Source organism: Mustelus asterias, chromosome 10, assembly GCF_964213995.1.
Source record: "Mustelus asterias chromosome 10, sMusAst1.hap1.1, whole genome shotgun sequence".
Lineage (NCBI taxonomy): Eukaryota > Metazoa > Chordata > Chondrichthyes > Carcharhiniformes > Triakidae > Mustelus > Mustelus asterias.
The window spans coordinates 101,225,070-101,239,892 of NC_135810.1; the positions used below are offsets into that span (position 1 = coordinate 101,225,070).

At 43.0% G+C, this 14,823-nt stretch overlaps 1 protein-coding gene across 1 annotated transcript in view; it reads left to right on the plus strand.

Moving 5' to 3' along the window:
• The first annotated feature begins 113 nt into the window (after positions 1-113).
• Positions 114-14,823, plus strand: part of fgl1b (fibrinogen like 1B) — a 27,676-nt gene continuing 12,966 nt past the window's right edge. Inside the window, exons 1-3 of the mRNA XM_078222310.1 lie at positions 114-195; positions 5,764-5,842; positions 7,492-7,696. Coding sequence (XP_078078436.1) covers positions 5,771-5,842; positions 7,492-7,696 — 277 coding nt within the window. The 5' untranslated portion in view covers positions 114-195; positions 5,764-5,770. The remainder of the gene's footprint in view (positions 196-5,763; positions 5,843-7,491; positions 7,697-14,823) is intronic.

Consider the following 14,823-nt stretch of genomic DNA (forward strand, 5'->3'; position numbering starts at 1 on the left):
TTTGTTTGGCATAATAAGTGGAAGATCTCCATTACTGGAATGTGATGAAATAATTTACGCCAGGGACTTTAATATAAACCATCTGTTTTTTTTACACACAGTAATATCAACAACTTTAGTGCCATTCTTGGTCATTTCAAGTACAGGCAGCACTTTGCGAATACTGCAACTGGTAGAGATATTGCCACAGTTCGGGTGAGTTTTGTTATCAGTCTTTATTCACTGCTCAAATTGTTTTGAATCAAGCTACGCTTTAAATCATGCTATCGTAGGAAAGGACACACTGTTTTTCTAATTTACCGAAAGCTGTTCCATTATCTGTTTGCACCTTGGTGTCATAGCTACGGTAAAACGTTATGATCTAGCTTTCAAGGATCAGTTTCAACAAGTTAGCCAATGTGTTAAGTCGTAATGTTAACAGTCAAAGAAAACAATAGCTACAAGTTGTTTGTATTGGCATAACATTACTGAATTCGGTACAGCTTAGGAGTTAAAGGTACCACAGGAGTTCCTGTTCAACAAACGAATGACGATGTATCTTGAACTTCCATATGCTGAAATGGATCAGCTATAAAATGGTTGTGAAAACTGCTGTCATCGTAGGTTGAGAATGGAAAGATTCACTTTTAGCTTTTTTAATTGTGTGTTTTTTATAGTAAAGTGTGTTTCGCAGCCAGATCACTGTGCCTTCTGTAATACCAGCTCAGATATTCAACATCATTTATTGATTATCTAAGCATGCGATCTTGTCTCCTCTAAATCGCTGTCAAAATTGCTAAGGTAGTATTTATTGTTCAGCCTTGTTACCTGATAATTTAGAGAAATTGTATGTAGGGCAGAGCAGATAAAGATAGGTTCCCATTCCTGAAGGATAGTGCTGAATAAGTTATATCTTTACAACAACCTGACAGCTTTGCTGACACGCCAGTGCAGTTCTGAAGGAAGGCTGCACTATCTCAGGTGCTGCTTCTCAGATAAGATGTTAAATTGATGCCACTTAATTCTGCCTGCTCGGGTGGATTTAAAAGATCCCATGGCACTTTTTTAAAGAGAAGCAGGGGGAGTTATCCCCAGTGTCCTGGCCAATCTTTATCCCTCAATCACCATCACAAAAACAGAGTCACTGGGCATTATTACATTGCTATTTATGGGAGTTTGCTGTGTACATATTAGTCACTGTATTTCTTGCATTACAATAGGGACTACATTTCAAAAAGTACTTCCTTGGCTGGAAAGCGCTTCGATATGTCCAATGGTCTTTTTTTTCCTTTCTTGATTATTTATGGTGCTAGGTCATAAATGACCACGTTTATTGAATTAGATTAAGAGGGCTTTTTTCCTTACAAATGCTCCTGTATATAAGGTAACTGTGATGTGGAGATGCCAGCGTTGGACTGGGGTAAACACAGTAAGAAGTTTAACAACACCAGGTTAAAGTCCAACAGGTTTATTTGGTAGCAAAAGCCACACAAGCTTTCGAGGCTCTAAGCCCCTTCTTCAGGTGACTCACCTGAAGAAGGGGCTTAGAGCCTCGAAAGCTTGTGTGGCTTTTGCTACCAAATAAACCTGTTGGACTTTAACCTGGTGTTGTTAAACTTCTTACTGTATAAGGTAACTGTCATTATTGCAGACCTAAGGACATTTTCCAATGCTCCTGGAAGGCCTTTTTGTCTTGCTTCAGGACTCCATTCAAAATGCTGCTAAACATCAAGACCCCCAACCCAGTCTGTCAGATCACAGGGATATCTCCAATCATACAGTGCAGAAGGAAGCCATTCGGCCCATCAAGTCTGCACTGACCACAATCCCACCGACCACTATCCGCATAATCCCATACATTTTACCTCAGCTAGTCTCCCTGTCACTAAGGGGCAATTTAGCATGGCCAATCCACCTAACCCGCACATCTTTGGACTGTAGGAGGAAATCGGAGTACCCGGAGGAAACCCATGCAGACACAGGGAGAATGTGCAAACTCCACACAGACAGTGACCCAAGCTGGGAATTGAACCCGGGTCCCTGGTTAGGCAGCAGTGCTAACCACTGTGCCTCCGTGTCACCATTGATGAATCTATCCTTAATAAAACTATTTGTCATAACGTCTTCATTATTGTAAAATATTTGATGCACCATAAGCAACTATTCAAATAATGAACCTATAATGGCCCAGATTTTGGCATCAGCAGTGACCTCGAAGAAAGTTGCCCACAAAGATCTGGCGATCACTGTGGCATAGATTTTCCCCTTTCCAGATAGCAGTTTAAATTTGCACCAAGTGAAGGGATCTCCAGGCATCCAGTAGCAGTCTCATTATCAAATACAGGAAGCAGGTAATCACATTGAAGTATTCTCACGGACATCAAATCAGAAGCCAATTACATTAAAGTATTCTCACAGGCACCAACTCAAGAAGCAATCACGTTGGAGTATTCTCACAGATATCAAATCATTCATTCTCCTTCACTTATTTTAAAATTTATTCATTAGTGTCACAAGTAGGCTTACATTAACATTGCAATGAATTTACTGTGAAAATCCCCTAGTTACCACACTCCGGCGCCTGTTTGGATACACTGAGGGAGAATTTGGCATGGCCAATGCACCTAACCAGCACATCTTTCAGACTGTGGGAGGAAACCAGAGCACCCGGAGGAAACCCATGTAGACACGGGGAGAACGTGCAGTCACCGCTCAGAGTGACCCAAGCTGGGAATCGAACCCGGGTCCCTGGCGCTGGGAGGCAACAGTGCTAACAACTGTGCCGCTCCAAGAAAAACTTGCATTTATATGACACTTTTCATGACCACTGGACAACTCAAAGTAGTTTACATCCAATGAAATATTTTTGAAATGTAGTTACTGTTGCAATATAGGAAACCCAGCAGTTCATTTACACACAGCAAACCCTCACTAACATCAATGTGATAATAACTGGTTAATCTTCTGTGATGTTGATCAAGAGAAACATATTGACCAGGATATCAGGAATAACTCCTCTGCACTTCTTCACGTTGGTGCCATGGGATCTTTTGAATGCAATTGAGCTGACAAAGGTCAATAGTACTAAAAACTTGTGCTCCAGAACTAGCCGCATCCCCAGCGAAGCTGTTCCAGCAGAACTACAACACTATATCCACCCAACAATGTGGAAAGTTGCCCAGATAGCCCTTGTTATAAAAAGCAGTAGAAAGCCAACCCAACGAGTTACCACGCTATCATCCTACCTTTGATCCATAGAACCCCTCATAGAATCCTTAGGAACCCAACAAAAGGAAGGCATTCGGTCAATCGAGTCTGCACCGACTCTCCAAAAGAGCATCTTTCCCAGGCCCTATCACCATAATCCCACACATTTACCATGGCCCAACCATCTAACTTGCACATCTTTTGGGAGGAAAGTGATGCACCCAGAGGAAATCCTTGGACAGAGGGGAGAACATGCAAACCCCACACAGTCACCCAACGCCGGAATTGAACCCAGGTCCCTGGCGCTGTGAGGCAGCGATGGTAACCACTGTGCCACCATGCCGTATTAACTGAGTGATGGAAAGTGTGGTTAACAGTGCTATAAAACTCTTACACAGTTGATCCTCAGATTGGGTTCAGCCAGGACCACACAGTCCCCCCCACCTCATTACAATCTTAGTCCAGACATGGGCAAAAGAGCTGAACTCAAGATGTGAGGTGAGAGTGACTGCCTTTGACATCAAGGCAACATTTGGCCAAGTATGGCATCAAGACGACCTTGAAAAACTGAAGTCAATGGGAATCGGGGGAAAAACCATCCATTGGTTGGTGTCATAAAAGAAGGTGCTTGTGGTGGGTGAGAAGTCAATCATCTCAGTCCCAGGAGATAACTGCAGAAGTTCTGCAGGATAGTGTCCTAGGCCCAACCATCTTCGGCTGCTTCATCAATGACCTTCTTTCCATCATAAGATCAGAAATGGGAATATTTACAACTTCATCGGTGATTGCACAATGTTCAGCACCATTCACAACTCCACAGATACTGAAACAGCCTATATCCATTTACAGAAAAACCTGGACAATATTCAAGCTTAGGCTGATAAGTGGCAAGTAACATTCACACCACACAAGTGCCAGGCAATGACCATCTCCAACAGCTAACCATCTCCCCTTGACATTCAATGGCATTACCATCACTGAAACCTCCACTATCAATATCCTGGCAGTCAACAATATCCAGAAACGGAACAGAACTAGCCATATAAATACTGTGGCTACAAGAGCAGATTAGAGGCTAAGAATTATATGGCAACTAACTCATCTCCTGATTCCGCAAAGCCTGTCTACTATCTACAAGGCACAAGTCAGGACTGTGCTAGAATATTCTCTACTTGCCTGGATGCATGCAGCTCCAACAACACTCAAGAAGCTTAACACCATTCAGGACAAAGTAGCCCACTTGATTTGCAACCATTGCACAAACATTGACTTCCCCCAACACCGATGAATGGTAGTAGCAGTGTGTACAATCTATAAGATGCAATGCAGAATCTCATCAAGGCTCCTTCGAGACTACCTTCCAAAGCCACCACCTGTACCACCCTAGAACAAGGGCAGCAAATGCATGGGAACACCACCAAATGCAAGTTCCCCTCCACGTCACACACCATCCTGGGAATATATTGGAAATATAGCGCCGTTCCTTCAGTGTCGCTAGGTCAAGATCCTGGAATGCCCTTCCTAACAGCACTGTGGGTGCACTTACACCACATGGACTGCAGCAGTTCAAGAAGGCAGCTCACCACCACCTTTTCAAGGGAGATTAGAGATGGGGAACAAATGTTGGCTTAGCTGGTGACGGCCACATTCTGTGAAAGAATACTTTTTTTTTTAAGTTGTAAATCGGGGGTGGGGGTGTGGGGTTTTTCCATTTGATGTTGATTTAATCTTGAAAATTGGATTTAATTTGAAAAAATCTAACTTAATGAGTATTCATGCAATGCAAATATCTAGGAAAGAAGTTCTGTCGCTGGATGCGGTAAGTCTCAACCTACTGCTGAAATGCCACTGACTCAATTCCTAAACCTCATGTTGCTGTTGGGATGCCAAGATTTCAGTTCCTGCCTGATGAAGTCACCCAGCCCACCACATTTTCTGCCCCCAAAAGCCCCACTAAATCCCACCCATTGAACGGAGTTGATTTGGCCCCTCTGCAGAGGAATCTAAACTTCAATCAATATCCTGGTGGCACGGTGGCACAGTGATTAGCACTGCTGCCTGGGACCTGGGTTTGATTCCCGACTTGGGTCACTGTTTGTGTGGAGTTTGCATGTTCTCCCCGTGTCTGCGCAGGTTTCCTTCGGGTGCTCCGACAGTCCTCCCACAGTCTGAAAGACGTGCTGGTTAGGTGCATTGACCCGAACAGGTGCCGGAGTGTGGCGACTAGGGGATTTTCACAGTAACTTCATTGCAGTGTTAATGTAAGCCTTACTTGTGAGTAATAAATAAACTTTAAATAAATAAACTTTTTAACTTTAATGTAGATTTATAACTTGCCTCCCTGCGCTAAAACTGATCTTGCAGGTTGTGGCAACTATTATAGGAACTGCCTGATTCCACTTGATTGAAAAATTAATAAAATGAATCTTCAATTCTCAACACCAGTAGCAATTTGAAAATCTACTCCAACATATCTCATCAGAGGTTGTGAAAGATGTGGAAAATGAGAGGGCAAGTTACTCCAGGATTCTTTTGTGACACCAATGTTTTTTGAGATTAAATATATATTTCTTATAGGTAGGCAATGTTGGATGCCATGATGTTACTGGCCTTTCTACTTTTCTTGGATCAAAGTTTAGCAGCTCACAAAGGTTCGGTATGTGTGCCCAACTATTATCTTTTCTGAACTAATTTTTCTGTGAGGAATTTGCTAATAAATTAAATGATGCTCTGATGTGATAACGCTGGCAAGGGCGGTATTTATTGACCATTTCTAAAGATGCGCCTTCTTCTAGAATCATTGCAGTCTCTGTGGCAAATGTACTCCTATAATACTGTTGGATAGGAAGTCGCAGGCTTTTAATTCAGTGACAATGAAGGAGCAGTGATTTATTTCCAAGTCAGGATATTGTGTAGCTGTGAGGGGAACTTGAAGTTGGTGATGTTTCCATAGACCCACTTCCCTAGCCCTTCTAGGTGGTGTGGATCATGGACTTTGGGAGGTTCCGTTGAAGAAGCCTTGAGTTGCTTCAGTGCATTCCATAGGTGTTACAAACTGCAACCATGATCTGCTGATGGTAGATAGAGTGGGTGCTTGAGATGGGCTGCCTATCAAATGGCCTGTCTTGTCCTGGATGGAGTTTCTTGAGCACTATTGGAGCTGCACTCATGCAGGCACTTGGAGCATATTCCATCACCCTCTTGACTTGTGTCGAATAGAGAGGCTTGAATGATCTGTGCTGGATCTAGTGGAATGTTAACAAGGTTGGCACTAGTTGACAATAGGCTTGGGTAGTTTAAGCAGGAAGCAATTGCATTATCATTTCATAGTCATCCCTACTTTCATGCACTTGGCTTGTGCTCAGTTCCTACAGGAGCTTGTTAAGTCCTCTATTGTACGTGCTTCCCCTTTAAGATGAAGGTCTTGAGAAGGGAGGGTAGAACTTGTGATGTTTGCTGCAGTCAGCAGATGAAGAGAGCGGCCTGTAGCAGTCTCAGTGAGCTGCTCTTTGGATCCTGCTAACCATCCGAAAGAGAGAGAGAGAGAAGACTATTCATCCTACTGTTTCTCCAGAGGTGAACAGAAGGCTTGGACTTATCAAGAAGCATGTAAGAGGCTGCGGCATTCGATTCCCACGATGGTTACTGTGGCTGCTTTTTGGAATGATTCACACCTCATAAGGGGCCCAACTACCAGCAGATCAACTGTGGCATTGTGGGCTGATGCTGAGGCTTTATTTTTAACATCATATTGTTTTCTCACTTTAAGGACAGCAGCCAGATATATTTTGTTGGGGCATGTATCTGGAACAGGTTTCCACCCTGCTTCTGAGAATGGGAGGAAAGCGCACACCAACTTCTACATCTCAATTTTAGACCTGAAGCTCCTACTTTCTCTGGGGAGTGGGTTTCTGCCCTTGTTTTAATGGTTTGTAATCTTGGTGTTTGAGAATATCTTGGCAATGCCCAGAAAGAGTTACTGTTTTTGTGCTGTAACGTTCTATCTGACAGGTCTAAGCCAGCGTTTCTGCTCCCTATGAGCCTTCTCCCACCTTACTCAACCTAATCCTATCACCAATCTGTATTCTCCTAGCCCTTTCTCCCTCATGTGCCTGATTACTTCCCACTCAGGTTCTCCTCTCAAGCCACAGCACGACCCAATGGAAACCTCGCAATTCACTTTTTAACCTACATTTAGTACATATTATAACGTAGCAACTGCAGCAATGGTTCCCCAGACACAAGGAAACTGTTGGCAGAGCGTTTGTGAAATTTGCTCCAGGTTTATCTTTCTCATTGTAACAGAACGAAGAAATATGCCTGATTGAAGTCTCCAAACTTCGATATCAGTTACAACGTTTGCAGAATCGGTTCCTGCTTGGAGAATGGCAGCTGAGGAACTTAAAGAAATATAATCCCCACTGGATAAAGGAAAATACGAAAGCAGAAAAGAATGAACAAAGCACTGAATCACAACCCAATGCTTCACATCCAATTGCATATCACCATGGTAAATATACAAACATAAGTAAATATGTTCTATATGAAAGGTCCGATTTTCAAAATGTGAGCCATTGGGGCTTTTAACAGAATAACTGTACATTTAAGGAAATCAAACTTTGAACGTTAAATAAGATGTAATTTCCTTTGCTGCTTGTGAGGTTTCATGAATCAGTCCAAATCTGTATTTGTCACAACTTAACAGAAAGAATTGAGCATCTTGTAAGGTACAAAGCAGTCTCAAGTGAAAATACTCTTACAGAGGCTTCATAGCTAAGGAGTCACCCTGTTTTACCAGTACTTAAGTTCATTTATTAGTGTCACCAGTAAGCTTACATTAACACTGCAATGAAGTTACTGTGAAAATCCTCTAGTTGACATACTCCGGTGCCTGTTCGGGTGCACTGAGGGAGAATTTAGCATGGTCAATGCACCTAACCAGCACGTCCTTTGGACTGTGGGAGGAAACCAGCGCACCCGGAGGAAACCCACGCAGACACATGCACAAGCACTGACCCAAGCCAGGAATCGAACCTGGGTCCCCAGCGCTGTGAGGCAGCAGTGCTAACCACTGTGCCATCGTGCGTCAATCATTATGGAAGATGCATCTGGGGTGATGGGCACAAGATTTGGCTCAAAGACATATCACCAATCTCCGCCAATACAATCACCAATCGCCCCCAATACACATGTTAGAAAACAAATCTTGGTAGGCACCACCTATAGGCTATGTTCTATACAAATCTGGCAAGAATTCAGAAAAATGTTGTAATGAGAAAAAAAAGTAGAAACCAGGATTGGTCCACAGAGTATCACCCATGTGTCACTCATACACTGCAAGTGGTAAAATACTTTAAATCACCACCTTTGAATTTTTGTGACGTAGAGCAACGCGAAGATCGCGTCCGATGTCTCACCGCCGCCACTTTTGGATTCTCCACACAAAACTGGCACCGATGCCAGGATCAAAACCCACCCAGGAAAATTCCGTCAAATTAGCCAGCAATTCCCACCACTTCAAACTGATTAGTTGGGTTTGTACTTTTAAAACTTCCCTGGGATATTTCAGTGAGAAGCAGCAAGGTTATTGATAAAATAACGATACAAAAGGTTTGGAATGCACTGTTCGAAAGGGTGTTGGAAACAGAAACATAGAAACTAGAAGCAGGAATAGGCCACTTGGCGCTTCGAGCCTGCTCCGCCATTCATTTTGATTATGGCTGATCATCGAATTCAATATCCTGATCCTGATAAGTTTCTATGAGAGCCCCTCTCACTCTTCCAAACACCAATGAGTATGATCCTAACCAACTTACTCTCTCCTTATATGACTTTGATTTGATTTATTATTGTCACATGTATTAATATACAGTGAAAAGTATTGTTTCTTGCGCGCTATACAGACAAAACATACTGTTCATAGAGAAGGAAACAAGAGAGTGCAGAGTGTAGTGTTACAGTCATGGCTAGGGTGTAGAGAAAGATCAACTTAATGCAAAGTTGGTCCATTCAAACGTCTGATGGCAACAGGGAAGAAGCTGTCCTTGAGTCAGCTGGTATGTGACCTCAGACTTTTGTATCTTTTTCCCCAAAGGAAGAAGGTGGAAGAGAGAATGTCCGGAGTGCGTGGGGTCCTTAATTATGCTGGCTGCTTTGCTGAGGCAGTGGGAAGTGTAGCCAGAGTCAATGGATGGAAGGCTGGATGGGACAGTCTGCCCATCCCGGGAATCAGTCTGGTAAACCTTTGCTGTACTCCCTCTCTAACAAGGACATTCTTCCTCAGATAAGGACTCCAAAACTGCACACAATACTCCAGGTGTGGCCTCACCAACGCTCTATACAATTGCCGCAAAACAACCTTATTCCTATACTCAAGTCCTCTTGCTATGAAGACCAACATGCCATTTGCCTTCTTCACTGCCTGCTGTACCTGCGCGCTTACTTTCAGTGACTGATGCACAAGGACACCAAGATTTCACTGAGTATCCACCTCTCTCAATTTACACCTATTCAAGTAATAATCTGCCTTCCTATTATTGCTATCAAAGTGGATAACCTCACACTTATCTACATTATACTGCATCTGTCATGCATATGCCCACACACTCAGCCTGTGAATACTGCAATAACTTCAAAATAGGGGGAGTGCGGTGAAGGTTTACCAGGCTGATTCCGGAGGTGGCAGGACTGATGTATGAGGAGAGATTGACTTGGTTAAGATTGTTTTCGCTGGAGTTCAGATGAATGAGGCTGATCTCATAGAGACTTATAAAATTCTAACAGGACTAGACAGGGTAGATGCAGGGTAGATATTCCCAATGGTGAGGGGAGTCCAGAATCAGGGGTCACAGTCTGAGGATTCAGAGTAGACCATTTAGGACAGAGGTGAGGAGACATTTCTTCACCCAAAGAGTGGTGAGCCTGTAGAATTCATTACCACATGTAGTTGATGCCAAAACATTGAATGTATTCAACAGCTGGCTGGTACTTGGGGCGAATGGGATCAAAGATTATGGGGAAAAAACAGGATTAGGCTATTGAGTTGGATGATCAGCCATGATTGTGATGAATGGCGGAGCAGGCTCGACAGGCCAAATGGCCTCCTCCTGCTATCTCCTATGTTTCCATAGTATTGGATATGTTTTGCTGTGTGGTGGGGGTTTGTGGGCAGGTGCTTTGGGGATTATCTATTCTCTCCTAGTGAGCTGTTTGAATCTTTATTTGCAGCAAGTATTGACATATTTGGGGCTCGACATGAGGTTGGAGCTGCTCCCCCTTCCAGATCTCTGTTGCTTCTCAGTCATGTGTGTGCTTCTAATGTTAACCCTTCACTCTACAGGTTATATACCTGAAAAAGAAAATCTTTGCGTGGCTAAGGGAAAAAAATAAGAGGAGTGGGAATAATTGGACACCTCTTTCAAGCAGCTGGCACAGACAAAACACTCAGAATGATCTCCTTCTGGGCTCTATCAATCTAAGCTCTTAAAAACTGGTCTTCCTGCATATTTTGTCCAGCAAGACTGTTTTTTCTCTTTTCTTATGCTTCATTTGGATATTTAGATCATTATTGTAATAATGGGCTCTGCATTGATAGCAAGCCAACAGTGGGCATTGATTAATTGGCACACAGAACAAGTGGCCCAAACAGTGGCCTTAGACCGTTATAATCCACCTTTGACTTGGGGAATGAATCCAGTCAGCTGCAGGCAAAAATTGTGTCCAATGATGCAGCTGACATAGGGCTTTCAAATTTCAACACTCCCTTAAGCCCTTAACAGTTTGCTGGGAGCCATTGGAACAGAGTGCATGTTGCTGTTTTCTTGCTTAATCTCCTTGCTTTACGTCCATGAACTAAACTTGAACATATTGCCTGGTTTCTCCCCTGAGGGTGTACATGTGAATTAGCATGTAAAGTATGTGTTGAAAATCTGCATCTTATTGCTTCATCGGATGATCGACCACTTAACTCCAAAGATGTGTGGGTTAGGTGAATGATAAATTGACTCTTAGTGTTAGGGGGATTAGCAGGGTAAATATGTGTGGTTACGGGGACAGGGCCTGGGTGCGATTGCAGAGTCGATGGGCCGAATAGCCTCCTTTTACACTGTAGGGACATTCTATGATGCTATGAAAACCTGCAGAAAATTCTATTTTGAAACTTGACTTGTAACAAATGATGGCTTATTAACGTCTGTTTTTACACCAATTAATTATAATACTAAGTTCCACTTTGCGCAGATTGTGCTGATATTTACAACAGTGGTGAAACCACAAGTGGATATTACAAAATTCAACCACAATCTATTGCTGAGCCTTTTCTTGCATACTGTGATATGTCAGATGATGGTGGTTGGACAGTTATTCAACGTCGCAGTAACGGCAAGGTGAATTTTAACAGGTAAATGAAGTAGATTAATTATACCAGAGGAAGATATTCCCAGTGACTCTTCAATCGTTCTACTTCTTCTCTTTCAGAGGCCGGGTTTTTGTATGTCGGTGGTTGCCCCACCCACTGACTGGAAAGTCAGGGACATTGTCCCCTCCACTGGCCCTTTGAAGCCACAACTCAATTTTATACCATCCAGGCATTTAATTGTCCTCATTCATGGTATCCGCTCCTCTGAGGCAGGATGCCCCACCTCCATGCCAATAAGCAGGGTTTCCACTCACCTGAAGAAGGGGCTAAGAGCTCCGAAAGCTTGTGTGGCTTTTGCTACCAAATAAACCTGTTGGACTTTAACCTGGTGTTGTTAAACTTCTTACTGTGTTTACCCCAGTCCAACGCCGGCATCTCCACATCATAAGCAGGGTGGCAGCTCTTCAATCCCAGCAGTGCCACCAGGAGCAGTGGCCACTGCTAGAACTGCAGAAGGTAATGGACCAGCGATCACTGAGGAGGCCCAGAGAACACAAAAGAGGATTAGGGACTCACTGGGGTTAATCAGGCAGACCCTGGCGAATCAGGAGCGGGTCGATCACAAAGCCTGGGGAGGTCTTCCAGCAGATGCAGTCAATGCCACAGAAGGTATCTGCCATGGGCTACAGGTGCCCAATCTGGAGGGACCCTCTTCCCCTCCTATCCCACTGAGGCCAATCTTCCATTGGGCAGTAACCCTAGATGGGGCAGTGCTCATTGTCCACTGCTAAAACAGCAATAGTGGTGGCAAGGGTCTTTATGTGGCCACATAAGGGCTTCAAATCATAGAAACATAGGCTTCCTACAGTGCAAAAGGAGGCCATTCGGCCCATCGAGTCTGCACCAACAACAATCCAACCCAGGCCCTACTCCCGTAACCCCATATATTTACCCTGCTAATCCCTCCAACACCAAGGGGCAATTTACCATGTAAGAAGTTTAACAACACCAGGTTAAAGTCCAACAGATTTATTTGGTAGCAAAAGCCACACAAGCTTTCGAAGCTCTAAGCCCCTTCTTCAGGTGAGTGGGAATTCTGTTCACAAACAGAGCTTATAAAGACACAGACTCAATTTACATGAATAATGGTTGGAATGCGAATACTTACAACTAATCAAGTCTTTAAGAAACAAAACAATGGGAGTGGAGAGAGCATCAAGACAGGCTAAAAAGATGTGTATTGTCTCCAGACAAGACAGCCAGTGAAACTCTGCAAGTGTCCTAATTGGGTTCCATTTAAACTTTCCACCGACCAAAACATTGGCGCTTTACTGATTAATTTTAATTTACCAGTGGTACATTTACTCTGCACTGCAGGACATCAATTCATTTTCACACAACAATGCCCTTGTGCACTTAGCACCGCTATTAGTCTCAATACAGGTTAGTTGCAATTTACCATGGCCAATCCACCTAACCCACACGTCAAATAGCTTAAAGGAAGGCGGGTCACTTGTCACTCACACCGCGCTGGTAAAACTCCAGTGATGGGTAGGAAGGTAACTGGTATGGCACCCCCTGGCATTCCTCTCGATTTTTATTTGCACTTTCAGCACCTTCCAGCCTTCTCCAGCTAGATTTTCTAGTCTTCCCAGTTTTCCTTTTATCCAGCTCTCTTCTTCCTCTTATTACCAGATCTTTTATTTTCAATGTGAACTGTATATTTATCATAAGTTTCTCACCAGTGGACACTTTACAAATGACTCCCATCTTATGCATGTCCATTGTTTTAAAATGTTTCTAACCGTATTCTGAATGTTAAGTAAAACACAATATAATAATGAAAATGTTCAGTTCAATATACAGAAACCTTTTGTTGATATTGTATCTTTCTTCTAACCATTAATACATTGTAAAATAAGAAGTGTCCTAATTGGGTTCCATTTAAACTTTCCACCGACCAAAACATTGGCACTTTACTGATTAATTTTAATTTACCAGTGGTACATTTACTCTGCACTGCAGGACATCAATTCATTTTCACACAACAATGCCCTTGTGCACTTAGTACCGCTATTAGTCTCAATACAGGTTAGTTGCAAATAAAGTCTTGTCTTGTTGCTGCATCCTTTAGTGGTACACTGAGGGGAATTTCCCCTCCCGCCTGCCACAGGAATCACAGTGGGCGAACCATGTAAAGTTCCATTGACCTCAAGCGGGATTTTCCAGCTTTGGGGCAAGGAGCGGCCGGAAAATCCCGCACACTAAGTGTAAGATTTCCCCACTTAAACATAAGCATTGATCTCAATTAACCTTATCTTTTACTAATGTACTTCTGCCTAACTTAAAAATAACTTTAACATCTCCTCTTTTACAATGAATTGCCAGTCAGGGCATTTTAGCAGCTCTCACATGGGTTAACCAGAGCTCGATAATTTGCCTCCCATTAACTTTGATTATTGAACAGAAGTGTGATAACTGCTGGATGCTATTTACATTAAAAGCACCCAGATATTATTGATGTTATAATCATCAGGGAAATATTAACTGATCAGTAAGATAATTTATTCATTGAAATCATAGAACAAAGCAAAATTGTGCAACTAAGGTCTGAAAGACATTACTTCTAGGCTTGACTATACTAATGTACTCCTGGTTGGTCTCCCACATGCTAGCCTCTGGAAACTTGATATCTTCCAACACTTTTACGCCTTTGTCTTAATTCACAGCAAGTCTTCATGCACCCTTGTGCTCACTGAGCATATTGGCTCTCTGAAGAGCAACACGTTCATCTTAAATAAAAACAGAAAATGCTGGAAAAACTCAGCAGTTCGGGCAGCATCTGTGGAGAGAGAAACAGAGTTAAGGTTATGAGTCTGCATCATTGATATGGACTCAAAACATTGGGCGGAATTTTCTGGCCGCGCTTGTCCCAAGACTGGAAAATCCCACCCGAGGTCAACGGACTTTTGCATGGTCCATGTCCTGTTCGCTACGATTCCTGTGACGGCGAGATGGGAAAATTCTGCCCATTAATTCTCTTTTTCTCTCTCCACAGATGCTGCCAGACCTGCTGAGTTTTTCCAGCATTTCCTGTTTTTTCTTAATTTCAGATTTCCAGCATCCGCATTATTTTGCTTTTATTCTCATGTCAATTTCAAAGTTCTCATCCATGTTTTCAAATCCCTCCTGGGTCAAGCCCCTCCTTATCTTTGTAATCTCCTCCAACCCCAAAGTCATCTGAGATATTGGCACTCCTCCAATTCTAGCCTCTTGTGCAG